We start from the raw sequence: 23,278 nt of genomic DNA on the forward strand, positions 1-23,278 counted from the left end.
AGTTATATTCTTGTATATAGGAGCAGTATTATAGCAGTTATATTCTTGTATATAGGAGAAGTATTATAGTAATTATATTCTTGTATATAGGGGACAGTATTATAGTAGTTATATTCTTGTATATAGGGAGAAGTATTATAGTAATTATATTCCTGTATATAGGGGGAAGTATTATAGTAGTTATATTCCTGTATATAGGGGGCAGTATTATAGTAGTTATATTCTTGTATATAGGGTCAGTATTATAGTAGTTATATTCTTGTATATAGGGGCAGTATTAGGGCATGCCCACACGTGGCGGATTTCCTCCGCAACTGTCCGCATCAATGCCGCACAGAATCTGCGTTGCAGATTCTGCGGCGGATCTGCCCAAAATGTGCAGTAAATTGATGCGGACTAGCTGCTGCGGACTGCGGTAAAAGTGCTTCCCTTCTCTCTATCAGTGCAGGATAGAGAGAAGGGACAGCACTTTCCCTAGTGAAAGTAAACGAATTTCATACTTACCGGCCGTTGTCTTGGTGACGCGTCCCTCTTTCGGCATCCAGCCCGACCTCCCTGGATGACGCGGCAGTCCATGTGACCGCTGCAGCCTGTGATTGGCTGCAGCCGTCACTTAGACTGAAACGTCATCCTGGGAAGCCGGACTGGAGACAGAAGCAGGGAGTTCTCGGTAAGTATCAACTTCTATTTTTTTGACAGGTTGCTGTATATTGGGACCGGTAGTCACTGTCCAGGGTGCAGAAACAGTTACTGCCGATCGCTTAACTCTTTCAGCACCCTGGACAGTGACTATTTACTGACGTCGCCTAGCAACGCTCCCGTAATTACGGGAGCCCCATTGACTTCCTCAGTCTGGCTGTAGACCTAGAAATACATAGGTCCAGCCAGAATGAAGAAATGTCATGTCAAAAAAGCAAGACGCATCCGCAGCACACATAACATGTGCATGACAGCTGCGGACTTCATTGCGGAATTTAGAATCTCCATTGAAGTCAATGGAGAAATTCCGCCATGAGTCCGCAACCAGTCCGCCACAACTCCGCAACATCCATTGCATGCTGCGGACACCAAATTCCGCTCCGCAGCCTATGCTCCGCAGCGGAATTTTACGCATCGTCTAAACGAACACTGCTAAATAAAAGTGGAAGTCAATGGACAAACGGCTCCGCTGCGGATTAACGCTGCGGAGTGTCCGCTGCGGAATTCAAGAGGAATTCCGCCACGTGTGGCTTTGCCCTTATAGTGGTTATATTCTTGTATATAGAGGCAGTATTATAGTAGTTATATTCTTGTATATAGGGGGCAGTATTATAGTAGTTATATTCTTGTATATAGGAGCAGTATTATAGTAGTTATATTCTTGTATATAGGGAGCAGTATTATAGTAGTTATATTCTTGTATATAGGAGGCAGTATTATAGTAGTTATATTCTTGTATATAGGAGGCAGTATTATAGTAGTTATATTCCTGTATATAGGGAGCAGTATTATAGTAGTTATATTCTTGTATATAGAGGACAGTATTATAGTAGTTATATTCTTGTATATAGGGGGCAGTATTATAGTAGTTATATTCTTGTATATAGGGGCAGTATTATAGTAGTTATATTCTTGTATATAGGGGCAGTATTATAGTAGTTATATTCTTGTATATAGGGAGCAGTATTATAGTAGTTATATTCTTGTATATAGGGGGCAGTATTATAGTAGTTATATTCTTGTATATAGGGGGCAGTATTATAGTAGTTATATTCTTGTATATAGGAGGCAGTATTATAGTAGTTATATTCTTGTATATAGGGGCAATATTATAGTAGTTATATTCTTGTATATAGGGGCAGTATTATAGTAGTTATATTCTTGTATATAGGGGCAGTATTATAGTAGTTATATTCTTGTATATAGGGGCAGTATTATAGTAGTTATATTTTTGTATATAGGAGCAGTATTATAGTAGTTATATTCTTGTATATAGGAGCAGTATTATAGTAGTTCTATTCTTGTATATAGGGGCAGTATTATAGTAGTTATATTCTTGTATATAGGGGCAGTATTATAGTAGTTATATTCCTGTATATAGTGGTCAGTATTATAGTAGTTATATTCTTGTATATAGGGGCAGTATTATAGTAGTTATATTCTTGTATATAGGGGGCAGTATTATAGTAGTTATATTCTTGTATATAGGAGGCAGTATTATAGTAGTTATATTCCTGTATATAGGGAGCAGTATTATAGTAGTTATATTCTTGTATATAGGGGCAGCATTATAGTAGTTATAGTCTTGTATATAGTGGCAGTATTATAGTCGTTATATTCTTGTATATAGGGGCAGTGTTATAGTAGTTATATTCTTGTATATAGGGGGCAGTATTATAGTAGTTATATTCTTGTATATAGGGGGCAGTATTATAGTAGTTATATTCTTGTATATAGGGGGCAGTATTATAGTAGTTATATTCTTGTATATACGGGGCAGTATTATAGTAGTTATATCCTTGTATATAGGAGGCAGGATTATAGTAGTTATATTCTTGTATATAGGGGGCAGTATTATAGTAGTTATATTCTTGTATATACGGGGCAGTATTATAGTAGTTATATCCTTGTATATAGGAGGCAGGATTATAGTAGTTATATTCTTGTATCTAGGGGGGAGTATTATAGTAGTTATATTCTTGTATATAAGAGCAGTATTATAGTAGTTATATTCTTGTATATAGGAGGCAGTATTATAGTAGTTATATTCTTGTATATAGGAGGCAGTATTATAGTAGTTATATTCTTGTATATAGGAGCAGTATTATAGTAGTTATATTATTGTATATAGGATCAGTATTATAGTCGTTATATTCTTGTATATAGGAGCAGTATTATAGTAGTTATATTCTTGTATATAGGAGCAGTATTATAGTAGTTATATTGTTGTATATAGAGGCAGTATTATAGTAGTTATATTCTTGTATATAGAGGTAGTATTATAGTAGTTATATTCTTGTATATAGGGGCAGTATTATAGTAGTTATATTCTTGTATATAGGAGCAGTATTACAGTAGTTATATTCTTGTATATAGGGAGCAGTATTATAGTAGTTATATTCTTGTATATAGGAGCAGTATTATAGTAGTTATATTCTTGTATATAGGAGCAGTATTATTGTAGTTATATTCTTGTATATAGGGGCAGTATTATAGTAGTTATGTTCTTGTATATAGGGACCAGTATTATAGTAGTTATATTCTTGTATATAGGGGGCAGTATTATAGTAGTTATATTCTTGTATATAGGGGCAGTATTATAGTAGTTATATTCTTGTATATAGGAGCAGTATTATAGTAGTTATATTCTTATATATAGGAGGCAGTATTATAGTAGTTTTATTCTTGTACATAGGTGGCAGTATTATAGTAGTTATATTCTTGTACATAGGCGGCAGTATTATAGTAGTTATATTCTTGTATATCGGTGCAGTATTATAGTAGTTATATTCTTGTATATAGGGGGCAGTATTATAGTAGTTATATTCTTGTGTATAGGAGGCAGTATTACAGTAGTTATATTCTTGTATATAGGGGGCAGTATTATAGTAGTTATATTCTTGTATATAGGGGGCAGTATTATAGTAGTTATATTCTTGTATATAGGGGCAGTATTATAGTAGTTATATTCTTGTATATAGGAGGCAGTATTATAGTAGTTATATTATTGTATATAGGAGCAGTATTATAGTAGTTATATTCTTGTATATAGGGGCAGTATTATAGTAGTTATATTCTTGTATATAGAGGCAGTATTATAGTGGTTATATTCTTGTATATAGGGGGCAGTATTATAGTAGTTATATTCTTGTATATAGGAGGCAGTATTATAGTAGTTATATTCTTGTATATAGGGGCAGTATTATAGTAGTTATATCCTTGTATATAGGAGCAGTATTATAGTAGTTATATTCTTGTGTATAGGGGGCAGTATTATAGTTATTAGACCACCAGCTGTAGTGTGTAGTGATTTCATATTTTCAGTATTTTTACAATGAATCATTTGAGTCTCGGCAGGAGGTGTAACATCTTACCAGATATGCCGCTTCTCTCATGAATTGCTTTGCTGGCTGCTTCCAGATTGCGGGTACAGTTATCACCCATCGAATGCCTTTATTCTCATCAAGAGACGGACATTGTTCCTTGAGTTCCTTTTTGAGGACAATAAGAAAAAAAATAGTTTCCGCTATATACAAACATATCTTACATCTTTTGCTGTAACCTTAGCGGTTTAAAGACTTCTAGCTCAATCTCCGCTCCTTGTTTCTACTGTAATGTCTGACTCACGAGCACTGCATGTTCCTTGAAGAACCTCAAGGCGTGTGCAAACACCTCCAGTGCTTGGAACTTCTTCCCATTAACCGCTTCCAGTTCTGTCCTCATGGTGAGGTCCTAAAAGATATATTAAAACTAGAGTCATGTGACTGAAGATATCGGATATGACCGGGGAGGATATAATTTTCTACACACGTTGAACTGTCTGTCCATGTCGAAGGACACATCCACCAACCTCTACATATGGAATGCTAAGGGCATGACCACACGTGGCGGATTTCCTCCGCAACTGTCCGCATCAATGCCGCACAGAATCTGCGTTGCAGATTCTGCTGCGGATCTGCACAAAATGTGCAGTACATTGATGCGGACTAGCTGCTGCGGACTGCGGGAAAAGTGCTTCCCTTCTCCCTATCAGTGCAGGATAGAGAGAAGGGACAGCACTTTCCTAGTGAAAGTAAACGATTTTCATACTTACCGGCCGTTGTCTTGGTGACGCGTCCCTCTTTCGGCATCCAGCCCGACCTCCCTGGATGACGCGCCAGTCCATGTGACCGCTGCAGCCTGTGCTTGGCCTGTGATTGGCTGCAGCCGTCACTTACACTGAAACGTCATCCTGGGAGGCCGGACTGGAGACAGAAGCAGGGAGTTCTCGGTTAGTATGAACTTATATGTTTTTTTACAGATACATGTATATTGAGATCGGTAGTCACTGTCCCGGGTGCAGAAACAGTTACTGCCGATCGCTTAACTCTTTCAGCACCCTGGACAGTGACTATTTACAGACGTCTCCTAGCAACGCTCCCGTCATTACGGGAGCCCCATTGACTTCTTCAGTCTGGCTGTAGACCTAGAAATACATAGGTCCAGCCAGAATGAAGAAATGTCATGGTAGTAAAACCAATACGCTCCGCAGCACACATAATATCTGCGGACTTCATTGCGGAATTTTGACTCTCCATTGAAGTCAATGGAGAAATTCCGCCATGAGTCCGCCACTGCTCCGCAACAGACAGAGCATGCTGCGGACACCAAATTCCGCTCCGCAGCCTATGCTCCGCAGCGGAATTTTACGCCTCGTCTAAACGAACACTGCTAAATTAAAGTGTAAGTCAATGGACAAACGGCACCGCTGCGGATTAACGCTGCGGAGTGTCCGCAGCGGAATTTAAGTGAAATTCCGCCACGTGTGAACCCAGCCTAAGGGGTGATTTTACTGCCAAAATGTACAGGTCCAAATTCTCAAACATTAACAAGCCACGTTCCAATGTCAGGTTAACCTTGCTCACTCGAATGTAGTTATGATGCCCTCTGTGGCTGGCACATATGGGGTCATCTGTGGCTTATACTTGTAGAGGCTCCATCATTGTCATTTATGGGGTTTTGTGGCATTGTGACATTGTTATGGGGTGATCTGTTCTTTGCTTTCTTATTTGGGACCTTTAGTGTCACTCAAAATGGTTTAAAAATTGTTATTGTAAAGGTAATGCTTCTGGGGGCAGGAGTTCTAGTCAAAAACTTTCCCATATGAAGGGCACAGGAGGTATCCCGAAAGCCAGGAGCCCATATTTGATAACCTAGGCACTGATTTCATGTTTCGCCCTTACAATCATTCCCACCGCTCTTACACTGGTGCTATGAATCTTCATCTTGAATTTCTCGAAGTAGAGCCAGTCTCGAGCCTCCTCAGGGTCCAGGTCATGGTAAAAATCTCTGGCCGTGTACCCAAAACTGTGGAACGCCTTATCAGGAGTCAGCAGCAAACTTGTGGGAGTTTTCTGGTGGGCAACCCCAGGGTCCCCTCCTTCCCATTTCCTAAAAATGAACAGCAGAAGAAGTGGTTTACTGGTGGAGCCATCATGGAGGAATTTGGACAAATTACAAATTATCAAATTGGCATCTGGACAAATTGGAAAGACATCAAGACACTTGGAATGGTTGACTTAGGACCTGCTGACACTTCATGTCATTGCCAGAGCTGCAGTGTCGCTTCTAGGGTCTACCCCAAGTGTCTGTTCTAGTTTTGACTCTGTAAATTTGTTCCTGACTCATAGCTGGCTCCGAGTTCAGTTCTACGTGCTCCTTGTTATAAACTTGATATAGTTCCGATGACTGATCTTCTAACATCCAGTTTGAAGCAACTGGTGCTGGTAGGACACACCTGAGGGCTACTTGTATCTTCATATAGTGACCAACCCCTGGAGTCCATGCCTTGGAGGAGCCTACTACAACCACTGCCAGTGATACAGAGTGGTATGGAAAGGTCCGGTTGGCCACTAGTTTGGTAAACCAAGGACAATCACGGGTTCTGGACATTAGGCACTTATTTTGTGTAGTCAAATATGATGAAGGACCCAAGTAGTAGAGTTCCAATGTCCGGCCAGAGGGCCAGTAAGGGTACAAAACCTCCCATGCACCACACACCACTCCCCTCAAGACTAGTGGGAGTGGCTATTATTATTTAAAGCACCTGCTCGCCCTTTCATCAGCATTTCTGGCCTGGCTGTGTCCATTTGTAAGTATGGCCTTTGTCGGTGTTTTTGTATATGTCCCTGTGTTTTTATCGGTTCTGTTTGTGCATCAGGAACGTTCTGTTCCAGTTTAGGATTTAGGGACTCGCAAGTCTGGGGATCCTTGTCGTGGATTGCGAGCTTGCGTCCTTTTGGCCAAAATGATTACCAATACCCCAGGTATTTTTCATTACTATGTATATTCGCTTCTCTTGGACACAGCCGGGTCTTTGATGCTGGGAGAGCATGGTGTGTTGTTGTTTGGCATAGCAAGCAGGGTAGCCCGCTCTATGAATTATCAAGGCGTCACAAATAGGCTTCTACCTGGCTATACACGTTGTGCCTCATGACGTACACACTATCCCTCCATGTTTCACTCACTTGCACCCCATTATCCATTTATTTCTATTGAGGCACTTCATTTATTACTGCCCCCTATATTTCACTTATAGTATTACACTTGCACACACACTATTCATTTATTATTTCTTACTACACATCCCATGCACCACACACCACTCCCCTCAAGACTAGTGGGAGTGGCTATTATTATTTAAAGCACCTGCTCGCCCTTTCATCAGCATTTCTGGCCTGGCTGTGTCCATTTGTAAGTATGGCCTTTTTCTGTGTTTTTTTTTTTTTTTTTTTTTTAGGGTACAAAACCAGCGTAGTCAGTGTAAACTGGGTTCACCATATTCCACAGTAACTCAGTAATGATGAAGGAGATGGTGAGCAGATGCCTCCATCATTTATTACTATGGTACGCGTTTACACATTCCAGTCGGAAAATATGTCACATTTCCTTAATTAAATCCATCTGCAAAATGACGAGATGTGTGTAATATGGCCGGATCCTGGGGATGGGAAGCGAGGCCAAGAGTTTGTTGTGTCTCGTGTAGAATGCTACTGTTCTACTACATTCAGCGCAATGTACATTATATATAGTACAGGAGGCGTAGCGGTCCATCAGAATCCCTGCCACTTCATCCATCTCCTGCTATGACGCCATCTCCAGCCCTTAAAGGGATTTTCCATAGTGTAGACATTACGGCGATTGCTATCTAATCCCAGCGATTGCGTACATCTGCCATTATAGTGAATGGGAGATATGGAAACAGCAGAGAGCTCCCACGTTCTGTCCGTGTTGGGCCTCCTGTCCATCAAGAACAGAGGACCGAGTACTCTTCAAGTGGCAATTGGTGGGAATTCAAGAGGTCATATCCCCACCAATCAGACATTTATGAGTGGGAGTAAATTGTGTATGAACACGCCCACTTTTTATTGCCACTCCCACCAGCTCTTTAGGTAAGGGTTCCTTAAAGGGGTTGTCCACTACCGGACAACTGATGACCTATCCATTGGATAGGTTATCAGTACATGATCTGTGGGGGTCCGACACCCGGACCCCGCACCGATCATCTGCTCCGGCTGCCCCCTCGAGCACCGGACGTCCATACCGGAAGCAGTTAGCTCCGGTCACGGAATGGCGGCCGAGCTGCAGTACTTAAAGAGAACCTTTCACCTCCCCAAACATGTGCAGCATGTTATAGGAAAGGCTTCACAAACCCTGTCTCACGTGAAATTATTTTTCTAACTCCCTCCGTTATTTACATATCGATGCCGTTATATTTGGCGAACGATATGTAAATAAGCCCCTGAACAGTCAATGGGGCGTTTCTAACTAACTAAAAGGCAATGGGGCGTGATGTCTCCGCTCTGACACTGTCCAATCAGCAGCGGACAGTGTCAGGGCGGCTAGCGCTGTGCTCCCTCTCACGAGAACACACACACACACTTGGTGGTTGTGCTGCAGATAGCGTGGGAGCGCACATCGACGGATGTAAGTACATCTCCTCCTTGTCTCTGCTTCTTTCTCCTCGTCTCTTCTCGTTGCGTGGCGGCGGGAATGGTGACGTCGATGTGAGAGCGAATGGCCATGCGCGCATCCTATCTGCAGCACAACCACCAAGTCTGTGTGCGATCTCGTGGGAGGGAGCACAGCGCAAGCCGCCCTGATACTGTCCGCAGCTGATTGGACAGTGTCAGAGCGGAGACATCACAACCCATTGCCTTTTAGTTAGTTAGAAACGCCCCATTAACTGTTCAGGGGCTTATTTACATATCGGGCGCCAAATATAACGCCACCAATATGTAAATAACGGAGGGAGTTACAAAAATAATTTTACGTCAGACAGGGTTTGTGAAGCCTTTCCTATAACATGCTGCACATGTTTGGGGAGGTGAAAGGTTCTCTTTAAAGTGAATAGGAGCAGAGCTGAAGTTTTGCAGCGCGGCCGCTTTGCAATGTATGGAGCCAACTGCTTCCTGCTCCGTACACTGAAAACTGTGCCATATCATCCGATGCCCGCAGGCCACCAGAGCAACTAATCGGTGCGGGGGTCCCGGTGTCGTACCTGCACTGATGATATACTGACGACCTATCCGGAGGATAGGTCATCAGTTGTCCGGTAGTGGACAACCCCTTTAAAACCACATGCTTGTTGGTGTCATGTGACCTTGGTATGTTCACACGGCTTATTTTCGGCCGTTTTTCGGGCATCTGCCCTTTTATTTCAATGGGAAAAATGTTGTTCTGTTCTGATGGGGCGTTTTTTTGAAAAACGGCTGCGTAAAAAAACGTCCGCTAAAAAAAGTGCAGGTCACTTCTTGAGATGTTTTTGGAGCCGTTTTTAGTTGACTCTATAGAAAAACAGCTCCAAAAACGGCCGTGAAAAACAGCTCCGTATTTTCAGACGTTTTTTGCTAAGCGTGTAATCATACCCTTATATGCAATCAAGAGCAGATCGCAGTGCTCAGTCTCCGCCCACACCCCCCCTGTGAGGCTGAGATCAGTGCTATGCAGGGGATGCCGGCAGCGGAGATAAAAGGACTAGAATTAGCACTTTTCTAGAACCGTATGGTCCAAAATCCACATTTATAGTTATCGGAGCTTCATATGGAAGATATGGAGATAGTTTACAGTCGTGTCTGGAGATTTCCTTTAAATGTCGGCTACCTATGAGATCAGCTTAGATGTTTATAGATCGGGTCAGTCCCCGGTTTGGTCTGCTCCGATGTATAAATAAGCAGAAACACAGGTGAAATCCATACTTCTGGTGGATAACGTGTAATGGATGCCTCCCTGGGTGCTCCCTTGTTTCTGCACTTGATTAGTGTGGCCCCCCTGTGCCTGGCAGGGAGACAGAACATCCTGTGGTATGATACGGGCGGACGGGGGTGAAGCCAAAACACATTCCAACATTCTTCTGTAGTTCGGAGACCATTCTGTATACTAAGATTAGCACGGGGCCGCCCTGCTCTGCTACCATTCTGCTTCAATATAAACCCTTAAAGGGGCCGTCTATACAGAATATATTTTATTATGGATATTTATGAAGGTAGTCGCCGACTGAAAAACAATATTCAAAGACGACTCCGCCTAAAATGTGTTTATCCTCGGTTCACCTAAGCAACTATTATAAATATCAATCAGGTGTTCTGGAGTCAATAAGTGTTGTCACAGTCCCGCCCCCAGCACTAGCCTCATTGTATAGTAACAGCAATTTACCTCATCATGTGTATCGCTTCAGGGTCCTTTACGAAGCTGAAGGCGTAACCGCTGGATGTGGTGCCAAAGTCTATAGCCACGACTACAATGAACCGAGACGATGGGACGGACCGATGTTCGCTCCTCTGAAATACAAGAATGGTCATCGTTTAAAGATGTCTGACAAGATAATACGGTCACCTCACCATCAAAGAAAGAGGTGTATAGAGGATGTGAGTGCAAATGTGGGGACTCTGACCAGTCACTCACACTGGAGCATGCTGGTATAACGTGGGTATATTCTGTATACAATTATATATGTACAGCTGGTATAAGTTATACATCTTCCTGTATATAGTGATATGGAGCATGCTGGTATAACCTGGGTATCTCCAGTATATAATTATATATGTACAGCTGGTATAAGTTATACATCTTCTTGTATATAGTGATATGGAGCATGCTGGTATAACCTGGGTATCTTCTGTATATAATTATATATGTACAGCTGGTATAAGTTATACATCTTCTTGTATATGGTGATATGGAGCATGCTGGTATAACCTGGGTATCTTCTGTATATAATTATATATGTACAGCTGGTATAAGTTATACATCTTCTTGTATATAGTGATATGCAGCATGCTGGTATAACGTGGGTATATTCTGTATACAATTATATATGTACAGCTGGTATAAGTTATACATCTTCCTGTATATAGTGATATGGAGCATGCTGGTATAACCTGGGTATCTCCAGTATATAATTATATATGTACAGCTGGTATAAGTTATACATCTTCTTGTATATAGTGATATGGAGCATGCTGGTATAACCTGGGTATCTCCTGTATATAATTATATATGTACAGCTGGTATAAGTTATACATCTTCCTGTATATAGTGATATGGAGCATGCTGGTATAACCTGGGTATCTTCTGTATATAATGATATATGTACAGCTGGTATAAGTTATACATCTTCTTGTATATAGTGATATGGAGCAGGCTGGTATAACCTGGGTATCTTCTGTATATAATTATATATGTACAGCTGGTATAAGTTATACATCTTCTTGTATATAGTGATATGGAGCATGCTGGTATAACTTGGGTATCTCCTGTATATAATTATATATGTACAGTTGGTATAAGTTATACATCTTCTTGTATATAGTGATATGGAGCATGCTGGTATAACCTGGGTATCTTCTGTATATAATTATATATGTACAGCTGGTATAAGTTATACATCTTCCTGTATATAGTGATATGCAGCATGCTGGTATAACCTGGGTATCTTCTGTATATAATTATATATGTACAGCTGGTATAAGTTATACATCTTCCTGTATATAGTGATATGGAGCATGCTGGTATAACCTGGGTATATTCTGTATATAATTATATATGTACAGCTGGTATAAGTTATACATCTTCTTGTATATAGTGATATGGAGCATGCTGGTATAACCTGGGTATCTTCTGTATATAATTATATATGTACAGCTGGTATAAGTTATACATCTTCCTGTATATAGTGATATGCAGCATGCTGGTATAACCTGGGTATCTTCTGTATATAATTATATATGTACAGCTGGTATAAGTTATACATCTTCTTGTATGTAGTGATATGGAGCATGCTGGTATAACCTGGGTATCTCCTGTATATAATTATATATGTACAGCTGGTATAAGTTATACATCTTCTTGTATATAGTGATATGGAGCATGCTGGTATAACCTGGGTATCTTCTGTATATAATTATATATGTACTGCTGGTATAAGTTATACATCTTCTTGTATGTAGTGATATGGAGCATGCTGGTTTAACCTGGGTATCTTCTGTATATAATTATATATGTAAAGCTGGTATAAGTTATACATCTTCTTGTATATAGTGATATGGAGCATGCTGGTATTACCTGGGTATCTCCTGTATATAATTATATATGTACAGCTGGTATAAGTTATACATCTTCTTGTATATGGTGATATGGAGCATGCTGGTATAACCTGGGTATCTTCTGTATATAATTATATATGTACAGCTGGTATAAGTTATACATCTTCCTGTATATAGTGATATGGAGCATGCTGGTATAACCTGGGTATCTTCTGTATATAATTATATATGTACAGCTGGTATAAGTTATACATCTTCTTGTATATAGTGATATGGAGCATGCTGGTATAACCTGGGTATCTTCTGTATATAATTATATATGTACAGCCGGTATAAGTTATACATCTTCTTGTATATAGTGATATGGGGCATGCTGGTATAACCTGGGTATCTTCTGTATATAATTATATATGTACAGCTGGTATAAGTTACACATCTTCTTGTATATAGTGATATGGATAATGCTGGTATAACCTGGGTAATTATATATGTACAGCTGGTATAAGTTATACATCTTCCTGTATATAGTGATATGGAGCATGCTGGTATAACCTGGGCATCTTCTGTATATAATTATATATGTACAGCTGGTATTAGTTATACATCTTCTTGTATATAGTGATATGGAGCATGCTGGTATAACCTGGGTATCTTCTGTATATAATTATATATGTACAGCTGGTATAAGTTATACATCTTCTTGTATATAGTGATATGGAGCATGCTGGTATAACCTGGGTATATTCTGTATATAATTACATATGTACAGCTGGTATAAGTTATACATCTTCTTGTATATAGTGATATGGAGCATGCTGGTATAACCTGGGTATCTTCTGTATATAATTATATATGTACAGCTGGTATAAGTTATACATCTTCTTGTATATAGTGATATAGAGCATGCTGGTATAACCTGGGTATCTCCTGTATATAAATTATATATGTACAGCAGGTATAAGTTATACATCTTCTTGTATATAGTGATATGGAGCATGCTGGTATAACCTGGGTATCTCCTGTATATAATTATATATGTACAGCTGGTATAAGTTATACATCTTCCTGTATATAGTGATATGGAGCATGCTGGTATAACCTGGGTATCTTCTGTATATAATTATATATGTACAGCGGGTATAAGTTATACATCTTCTTGTATATAGTGATATGGGGCATGCTGGTATAACCTGGGCATCTTCTGTATATAATTATATATGTACAGCAGGTATAAGTTACACATCTTCTTGTATATAGTGATATGGAGCATGCTGGTATAACCCGGGCATCTTCTGTGTATAATTATATATGTACAGCTGGTATAAGTTATACATCTTCTTGTATATAGTGATATGGAGCATGCTGGTATAACCTGGGCATCTTCTGTATATAATTATATATGTACAGCAGGTATAAGTTACACATCTTCTTGTATATAGTGATATGTAGCATGCTGGTATAACCTGGGTATCTTCTGTATATAATTATATATGTACAGCGGGTATAAGTTATACATCTTCTTGTATATAGTGATATGGAGCATGCTGGTATTACCTGGGTATCTTCTGTATATAATTATATATGTACAGCGGGTATACGTTATACATCTTCTTGTATATAGTGATATGGGGCATGCTGGTATAACCTGGGTATCTTCTGTATATAATTATATATGTACAGCGGGTATACGTTATACTATGTGTATATAATTAAACACTCCACGATGTTCACCTACCGGAGACTGTGATGGAGTTAGTGGAGCGATATTACAACTCTCATTCAGGAAATTTGGGGAGTTGGTTGGAGACGGGGTGCAGGAACGGTCCTTGTTTTCTGCTATAAGGGGATAAGACACAGTTATAACTTTTCCTGCTGTTATTTGATGTTCCCGGTTATTTGTATAATCGCTTCCCTCGTGTATCAGAGTTGATCTCTGTGGTGGGGGGGGGGGGGGGTGATACCGGGGCAGACCTCTAATGTGATCTGAAGGATAAAGCACAAAACAGCAGATCACACTGTGTGGTAGAGGGGGGCGCTATGACTTATGCACAAATGAGACTTTTTCCCCCAGAATTTGCCTTTAGAGTGAAATATTTTAAAGAATAAAACTACCAGCAATATAATGAAGATGTTTGGGGGGCGGTGGCGCTCTCAAACGTCTTTCTGCACAGAAGTCTAATCTAAGCCTTAAATGTTAGGCCCTAAGACGACTCGGACGCACATCACCGCTACAGCGCACTTACTTTTGCCACACAAAGGAATCTGAGATTTAGATGAGAAAAAACAAAAAACCTCCAACCATTATTCCCCCCCCCCCCCCTCACCCTCTTCCCTAGACCCAACACTGTGGTGGGATTTCCGAAATTTCATGTTGATTAATAACAGATGTGCTCTGAATTGTGTGATGAGGATGGGGGGAGTGATGCAGGGGGTTGGGGTTTCAAGAACATTCTCTCTGCATTGAACAGGATCTGAACACGGCTCGTGCATAGAAAACAAAATGTGAAAAATATTTTACGAACACCAAAATAGTGGAAATGTGCAGCGTTTCGCAACATATTAGTGAGAGTGATTAATGGGGGTGATTATATATGGTGTATGGCGCTGCCACAGAATACATTGCTGTTATAGAAATAGTAAATAATTATAAACTAAATATAATGTAACATACGTACACAGTGACCCCACCAGCAGAATAGTGAGTGCAGCTCTGGAGTATAATACAGGATGTAACTCAGGATCAGTACAGGATAAGTAATGTCATGTATGTACACAGTGACTCCACCAGCAGAATAGTGAGTGCAGCTCTGGAGTATAATACAGGATGTAACTCAGGATCAGTACAGGATAAGTAATGTCATGTATGTACACAGTGACTCCACCAGCAGAATAGTGAGTGCAGCTCTGGAGTATAATACAGGATGTAACTCAGGATCAGTACAGGATAAGTAATGTCATGTATGTACACAGTGACTCCACCAGCAGAATAGTGAGTGCAGCTCTGGAGTATAATACAGGATGTAACTCAGGATCAGTACAGGATAAGTAATGTCATGTATGTACACAGTGACTCCACCAGCAGAATAGTGAGTGCAGCTCTGGAGTATAATACAGGATGTAACTCAGGATCAGTACAGGATAAGTAATGTCATGTATGTACACAGTGACTCCACCAGCAGAATAGCGAGTGCAGCTCTGGAGTATAATACAGGATGTAACTCAGGATCAGTACAGGATAAGTAATGTAATGTATGTACACAGTGACTCCACCAGCAGAATAGTGAGTGCAGCTCTGGAGTATAATACAGGATGTAACTCAGGATCAGTACAGGATAAGTAATGTCATGTATGTACACAGTGACTCCACCAGCAGAATAGTGAGTGCAGCTCTGGAGTATAATACAGGATGTAACTCAGGATCAGTACAGGATAAGTAATGTCATGTATGTATGCAGTAACTCCACCTGTTGATGTACATTAATTTTTATGTACAAATGCTAATATAACTATGTTGAGTCACATTTGTAATATTTATATGGACCCCCCATCTTTCTTATAAGGATATATGGCGTCTCTCTTGACCATTTTACTATGTTTATATTTGTATAAGTCTATCCCTATGTAAATCACATAAGGGCTTTGTATATACTGTCAGAATATATAGTCCTACGAGAGCCCTTAGTTAGCTTTCTGCTATAGAGAACCCTTCCCCCTCTCTGGGTAGATTTCACTTTATTTGTATAAGGTTTTTCTATACATCATTCTGGTCTATGTTGACAAATGGGATTTTTTCTATAAGGATTTGTGTAAAGTTGTCAAGTGAAACCACTAATGAATTCCTTCTGCTGGACGGCTAGACCAGAGCAAGGCAATCAACATGTCATCTTTATCTCTCCTTAAGTACAGCCATGACTGGGATCTGTTCCCGGGGACGGACTGGGGGGGTGGGGGCGGCCGGGAACTGGTTAATTATGACAGTTCATCTCTCCACTACAGTCAGGAGTAATATCAGATTGTGTATTATATTAAATATGTATATAATCTATACTGTGATCAGATTGTGTACTGTATGTCCATAATAGAGTACCATTGTTGTGAGCAGCAGCGAATATCCAGAGTGACCGCCGTGTGCAGCACTGACAGCAGCTAATATCCAGAGTGACCGCTGTTTGCAGCACTGACAGCAGCTAATCTCCAGAGGGCGTGTCAGGTTTATTACACCTGCCCAGGTTCATTACACCTGCCTGGGCTTGCAGAGTGCCCTGAGGGGGGCTCCATCCGGAGATGGAGTCCTGGTCCTCCACACTCCGGAGTAGGCAGGTGGGGGGTGGAGGGACATCCCAGCCGGCTGGGAAAGTGGAGCCAGCCCTGGGGGAGAGAAGGCCATCTCGGGGCTGCAGCAATGTGGTCTCGTCTCCCCCCCCCCAGGGCTGGGGCATCGCAGCATGCCGCGAGGAGACCAGAGGCGATGGAGCACTCTCCAGGAGAGGGACCAGCAAGATTGGGCCCGGAAGACCATGGCTGCAGGGACCCCGCGGAGTGGGGGTCACTGAGGCCGGGAGAGGAGGCTACCACTTTTGGCTCCCGCCTGGTGGCCCACCTCGAGGAGTATAAAGACCTGGGTAGGTCCCTGCAGCGCCTCCGTGGAGAGCTGGCGGTAGCCCGGCAGAGGGCAGCGAGATCCTCTGGCGACAGGAGAACCAAGTTTTTGGCGCTGGTCCGCTCCCTGCTCCGGGAGGTGAAGGAAGTAGAGGAGAGGAGAGCGACTATCCTAAAAGGAGGAGGCGTTTTCGCAGAAAAATTAAAAAATGAGGACCGTTTTACAGAAATGGCGGTTAGAGGAAGCGGTCAAGGAACCTCGGCAGCAAGCATGGAAGCTGCCATGGAAGAAACCCCTGTCGAACCGATGCCTGTCCCAGCACGGGAAGAGTCGGACGCAGAGGCGCCGTGCGTGTCGGGGGATTTAACAGCAAGGACTATTTCACCGAATATGGTACGTTTACCGGGGAGCAGCTCTGGGTCAGAGGAGGAGCACCCCCTGGGTCTACTGACACAGATCCGCGACCAGGAATCCCCTGTGTCGCTGGAGGGGTTCAGTTTCGGCTCGGAGCTGCCCCCAGAGGAACAGGAAAAGAGTGTGGCAGCAGAGAAACGGAGGAAGAAAAAGATGCAGAAGAAGCTGAGAGAGGAGAGGCGGCTGAAAGAGGTGAGACTCGTGTATGTCCATGGGTCTCCCCTGCACTCCGGGTCAGAAGAGATTCTGGTCCGGAGTGCAGATCCCGCAAACCCCCCAGCCCTGGCTCCTGCAGTGGCGTCGGGTAAGCGGGAAGATCGCAGCGAGGATGGGCAAAATGGCGCCGGACGCCGCTCGCTGTGAAGTGGGCGGCACTGGTGGCCAGAGCGCAGCAGGGGGCGTGGTCCCAAAGCAGGCTGACGGTGAGCCCCGGAGACCGGTGCTCGGCGTGAGCCGAGTATCTGAGGAAGGGGCAGACCGGAAGTCGGCGGCGGCGCTGTCCCGTGGATCGGGTGCCTGTAACGTGGCCGGGACCGGTCAGCGTAATAGGTCTGCAGGCACCCGATACCTCGGATAAGGGCGGAACCAAAGCCTCTGGCAGAGGCAGAGCCAGCCAGACTTATGCCGATGTAGTGGGGGGGGGGGGACCACCAGCCCACCCATCCTCGTCCTCCGGCCTCAGGGAAGGTCACTTGCAACAGCGCCTCCTGCACGCCTTAAGGGAGGGGAAGCAGTCCCTAACTGTAGGGGGTGTGCAGAGGGACCTATCTTTCTGGATAGATAGGTATGGGTTGGAAGCCTTCCGAGAGAAAAGTGGTGATCAGTGGTCGCTCCCGACAACCGGTCAGGCTGTGGTCAGGAGGAATGTGGTCCATCTCCGGTGGCGTGGCAATGAGATCTGTCCCCCCAGAAAAACGGTGGTGGAGCTGCTGCTGGGAATGGGCTTCAGGGCACGTGACATCTTTGCCCTGATACACCCTCATGGCTCAGCCGAGTTCGACATCAGCTTTGTTCAACCAGGAGGCCTGGAGGTCTTCTGGGGGAATTATGAGCTGGTGAAGGATGAGCCCGGCTGGCGGGATTTTGCTGCACAAGCAATATCCCGCCAGAATGGTCTCAAGAGGGTGACCGTTCTCACCCGTAACGAGTCACTTTCTTGTATTGACATCATGACCTGGTTAAGTCGTTTTGGAGAGGTGGCGGAGATGCCCAGGAAGAATCTGGATGAGTTTGGCATCTGGTCAGGGGCCTGGACGTTTATGGTCAAACTTAAACGTCTGGGGCAAACGGTGTCCCACATTCCATCCTCTGCTTTCCTTGGGAGGGATCGTATCCTGGTCTTCTACCAGGGGCAGCCGAGGCTGTGTCACCGGTGTGGTGACCCCTCACACTTGAGCGCAGGCTGCACGGTGCAGAAGTGCGCTCATTGTGGGGGGGTGGGTCATCTGGCCGCATCGTGTGGCCAGATTATGTGTCACCTGTGTGGTGACTTAGGTCACCCATTCAGAAGGTGTCCTCGCTCCGTGGTCAATGTTGTCACCAAGCCTGCAGGAGGAGAGAGTGGGGTGGCTCCTGTGGGTGTGGAGGCATGCATAGACGGCGGGGCAAAAGGGCAAGTGAAGACATCAAGGAGAGGGCTCCAGCCTTCCTACCATCGAAGGCTGGAGAAAAGGCAAAAGGAGAGGGAGCTGAGGGAAGCCCAGGCAACTGGGGGGACCTCTGGCCCGAACCCGGAGCCTGCCCTGGAGACGGATGCCCTTGGGGATGCTGAATTGGATGAGGCGGTCAGGAGGATCCAGAGGGAGCAAGCGGCTGAAGACTCTCAATCCTCCCAATATGAAAGTGTTGGTGAGGAAGAGAGGGTACAGCCTAAAAAAACATCTGGGACACAGGATAAGATCTTGAGGGGGCCAAAGTCATCCGGCCAAACCCTGATCACGGAAGGTAAAATCTGCACCCCTCTGGAGCTCTTCACCAACCGCTACCAAGCCCTCATGGATTTTCCAGCTTCTCAACAAAGTGAGGAGGTGGGTGAGGTAGGGGTATCAGGGTGTCATGGGCCCCTTCCCTCGAGAGGTACAAAGGCCTCTGGGGCAGGGGTCAGCCTGGGACAGGGGGACGAGGATGGGAGTGTGAGTGAGGGTGGGGAGGACCATCAGGGGAGGATGGACTCCACAATCTCTAAAAAAAGGGCGAAAGAGAAAGGGTCCGGGGGTCTTCATCTGACTGCGACAGGGGAGGGAAGAAGAAAGCCGTCTAATTTCATCATCCAGGATGGCGGTACCCGCACCGTTGATGCTGGCTTCCATTAATGTCGCCAGCATTAAGTCAGATATGGCTAAATTTACAGCCTTTGATTTTCTCAGCCGAGTTGAAGCTGACATTTTGTTTTTGCAAGAGACCAGACTGTCACTTTTGGCAGATGTCTTGCAGCTGAGCCATATAGCGGTGTGGCGGTTCTTTTCACCGCACCGGTAAAATGCCAACGGATGATAGAATTAGAAATGGGGAGGTGCCTGATTTTAGATGTTCTCATAAAGGGACAAGAATTATGGCTGATTAACATCTATGGTCCCCAAACTAAATGGGACAGAAAAAGTCTCTTTATGAGGATTAAGCCTTTCCTTTTTTCTAGTCGACAGGTCATCTTTGGAGGGGATTTTAATACTGTCGTTAGACCCCATGATAGAAGAGGTTCCAAAGATAGACTGGCCTATGATAGTGTAGCATTAAATGGCATAGTTAGCGAGGCTCGTCTGTGGATATCCACATCCGGCATACCCCAGGTCACCCCGGGTTCACCTATCATAGATGTAATTGTAGGTCTAGGATAGATAGGTTTTTTTTGAAGGAGGAAGCCATCTCTTCACCAGTGTCCGTTGTTGAGGTGGAATTCTCCGATCACTGTATGATTATTTTCTCTTTGAACATTGCAAGATCCCTCCGGATGGGTAGAGGCATATGGAGGCTGAATTCTACTCTCCTGGAAGAAGCGGAGATAAGACAGGCCTTTGAAGATTTTCTTCAGAGCCAGGTACCTTTGTTGGATCTAGGAGGCACTAAGTCAGAGTGGTGGGAGTTGTTCAAATATCGGGTGGCAGGATTTTTCCGCTGGCTCTCAAGCCTCAGGTCCATGAACAGGTATTGCCTGTATCAGGAGCTGAGGAGGAAACTCGAACGTCTGGTCTCGGCCGGAGGTAGCCAGGAGGAGATCTCCGGGGTGAAAGCTTTGTTCAAGAGGTGTCAGTATGATAGGCACGCATCTTTGGTTCTTGAGAGGGATTTCGGGATGTACCGCTTGCCCGACCCCTACGGGAACTGTAAGATGTCAGTGAGTCGAAAAATAGTGACATGACTAATAGACAGTACAGGGTCCCTGAGGAGATCCAAGTCAGGGATTCTGGAGGTCGTTAGATCCTTTTACTCTCACCTTTTGGGTAAGCAGGATCCAGACCGAGAGGAGATGTCGGCTTTCCTGGCTGAGACTGTTCCCGAGCCAGGAGAGGATTCCTCTCTTAATGTTTTGGTAGATCCAATCAAAGAAGAGGAAGTAATGCTGGCGATTGACGGACTAGGTCTGAAAAAATCGCCAGGGCCGGATGGCTTAACGTCCGAATTCTATAAGACCTTTAAAGGAACCCTAGTTCCCCTCTTGACATCGGTGTTTAATGAGTGTCTATCCTCGGGCACTCTACCGAGGTCAATGAGGAGGTCAGCTTTGATTGTGCTATCAAAGGGTAAGGATTCGACTCGTATTGAGAATTGGCGTCCCATAGCGCTCCTCAATACGGACAGAAAGGTTCTCGCCAAAGTGCTGTTTAATCGGTTGGTGAAATTTGCACCCCAGCTCCTTTCACCTGTCCAGCATTGCTCCGTCCCAGGCCGCAGCACTTTTAGTGCTGTCCTCAGTGTCAGAGAGGCAGTGGAGCGGGGAAATTCTGGTCAGTGGAAGGGGTAAGTCCTGTCCTTGGACCAGGCCAAAGCTTTTGACCGGGTGAATCATGAGTATCTATGGTCGGTCCTTCTGAGGTATGGCTTGCCGGGTGGGTTTGTCAATTGGCTCCAGACCTTATACACTGGGGCAGAGACTTTCTCACTAGTTAACGGTTGGGTTGGAATCCACTTTGAGGTTGGGTCTGGTGTCCGCCAGGGCTGTCCTCTGAGTCCTTTGCTGTATGTGTTCGCGATTGACCCTTTTCTTAGAAGGGTTGACCGTGGACCATTGGCGGGGATCGAGGTCGGCTTGGAAGGGCCAGAAGCTACCCAGAGGGTGGTTGCATACGCGGATGACGTCTCCATCTTCGTTTCCTCGCAAGGGGAGTCGGAGTGGGTGATGTCAGAAGTGGAATGTTACTCACGGGCATCTGGGTCTAAGATTAACCGTGACGAGTGCGAGAGTCTCTGACTGAGAGGAGGAGATCCTAGTTTTGGTCTCCCGGACACCCTTCCTGAGCCCCAGGGGTCTGCAAAGATCTTAGGAGTGGAATTTGGCCCGGGTGATTATCCCAACAAAAACTGGGATGGCACGCTAAATTTAGTCGCCCAGAAGGTCGCCCAATGGAAGGGTTGGTCCTTAACCCTTAGAGAAAGGGTACATTTGGCCAAGGCTTACCTGGTGCCCATGTTGCTCTACCTTGGCAGTGTGTGCATCTTGCCAGAACCTCTCTGGACTCGGGTCTATAGCCTGTTCTTCCAACTGTTATGGGGGAACAGGCTTAACTTAATTAAGAGAGGTGTCACGTATCTACCAAGGAGACTAGGAGGGTTAGGTATGGTTAACCCAGTGGTGTTCCTAGTGAACACCTTTATTAAGATTAATTTGGCAAACCTCTGGCAAGAGAGGGCTCCTTGGTGGATTCTCTCCTGCAGGGAGTGGTTTCAGCCCTTCTTCCAGGAATCTGAGAGAGGAGGCCAAGTGAAAAACCTGCGTACACCCCACGGACATCTCTGGCTTATGCCGCCCTGGTTTTGAAGATGGTACGCCGGTGGGGTCTGGGAGTGTGGGAGATCAGGACCATGCCGAGAAAATTTCTCGACAGAAAGGTTCTGATGACCCACTTCCAGAAGCCCCTGGCACTTAAAGACTGCCCAAGTAGTGACCTCGGGGAGGGATTAAAACTTTTAAATTCGGTGAGGATTCCCCAGAAGTTTTGGAATCTGGCTTGGCGCTGCTTCCACGGGAGACTGTATGTAAGGGGCAATTTGAAGTACAGAAACACTGACGACAGAGGATGTCCTTGGGAGGAGTGTAGCGATACACTGGAGAGTATGGAGCATTTCCTGCTTCATTGCCCCTTTAATGCAGAGGTATATAAAAGGGTGGGTACCTCCATTGGCTGGCTCGGCTTAGCTAACCTCTCCTACGCCGGATGGGCTTATGGGGTATTCGGAGACCTAGGTGGTAGGGACCTTAACACATCTTTTTTAGTCAGCATAGTGGTAAGGTACTTTACTTGGAATGCACGGTGTTTAGTATCTGCGCAGAGCAAAATCCTCCTGGTGGATGAGGTCATAGGGAATATCATCGCTGACCTGAAGAAGGTGCGTTCTTTGGAGATTGATAGGCTGGGAGCATCCAAAGCCTCTCGCTTATGGAGAGGCTTTTCATTTAGGGTGCCCTAGGGTATTGACCTTCAGGGGGGGTCTCAGCCGGCTCGTCCGGGGGGGGGGGGGGTGGTTCGCCCTCGTTTAGGCACCTAAGGAAGCGATAGGGAGAACAATAGGGAAAGAAGGGTTAAGCTTAGGGCTAGATTAAACACAGGGTAAGAGAAGGGACAGCAGTAGGGGAAAGTGATAGGGAAGGTGTCGGCGTGGGTGGGTCCTGCCCTTGGGGGGGTCGGGTGGGTCCCTATTCTCCCTCCTTCTGGTGGTAGGCTGGTTAGTACACTTCAGGTTTTTGTTTTGATAATGAGAGGCAGGATAAAGGCTTAAAGGAACCGAACTTGGTGGTTTCGGGTTGTGATTTTGGATTATTGTTTTTGTT

General features: G+C 44.2%; 1 protein-coding gene across 1 annotated transcript in view; it reads right to left on the minus strand.

Annotated features, from left to right (window-relative positions):
• Positions 1-4,073: 4,073 nt before the first annotated feature.
• Positions 4,074-23,278, minus strand: part of LOC142734918 (heat shock 70 kDa protein 12B-like) — a gene marked incomplete at its 3' end in the record, with an annotated part of 80,985 nt that continues 61,780 nt past the window's right edge. Inside the window, exons 3-7 of the mRNA XM_075849586.1 lie at positions 14,017-14,117; positions 10,393-10,517; positions 5,943-6,129; positions 4,327-4,431; positions 4,074-4,190 (exon numbers count right to left, since the gene is read on the minus strand). Coding sequence (XP_075705701.1) covers positions 4,074-4,190; positions 4,327-4,431; positions 5,943-6,129; positions 10,393-10,517; positions 14,017-14,117 — 635 coding nt within the window. The remainder of the gene's footprint in view (positions 4,191-4,326; positions 4,432-5,942; positions 6,130-10,392; positions 10,518-14,016; positions 14,118-23,278) is intronic.

This window comes from Rhinoderma darwinii, unplaced genomic scaffold, assembly GCF_050947455.1.
Source record: "Rhinoderma darwinii isolate aRhiDar2 unplaced genomic scaffold, aRhiDar2.hap1 Scaffold_988, whole genome shotgun sequence".
Taxonomy (NCBI): Eukaryota; Metazoa; Chordata; class Amphibia; order Anura; family Rhinodermatidae; genus Rhinoderma; species Rhinoderma darwinii.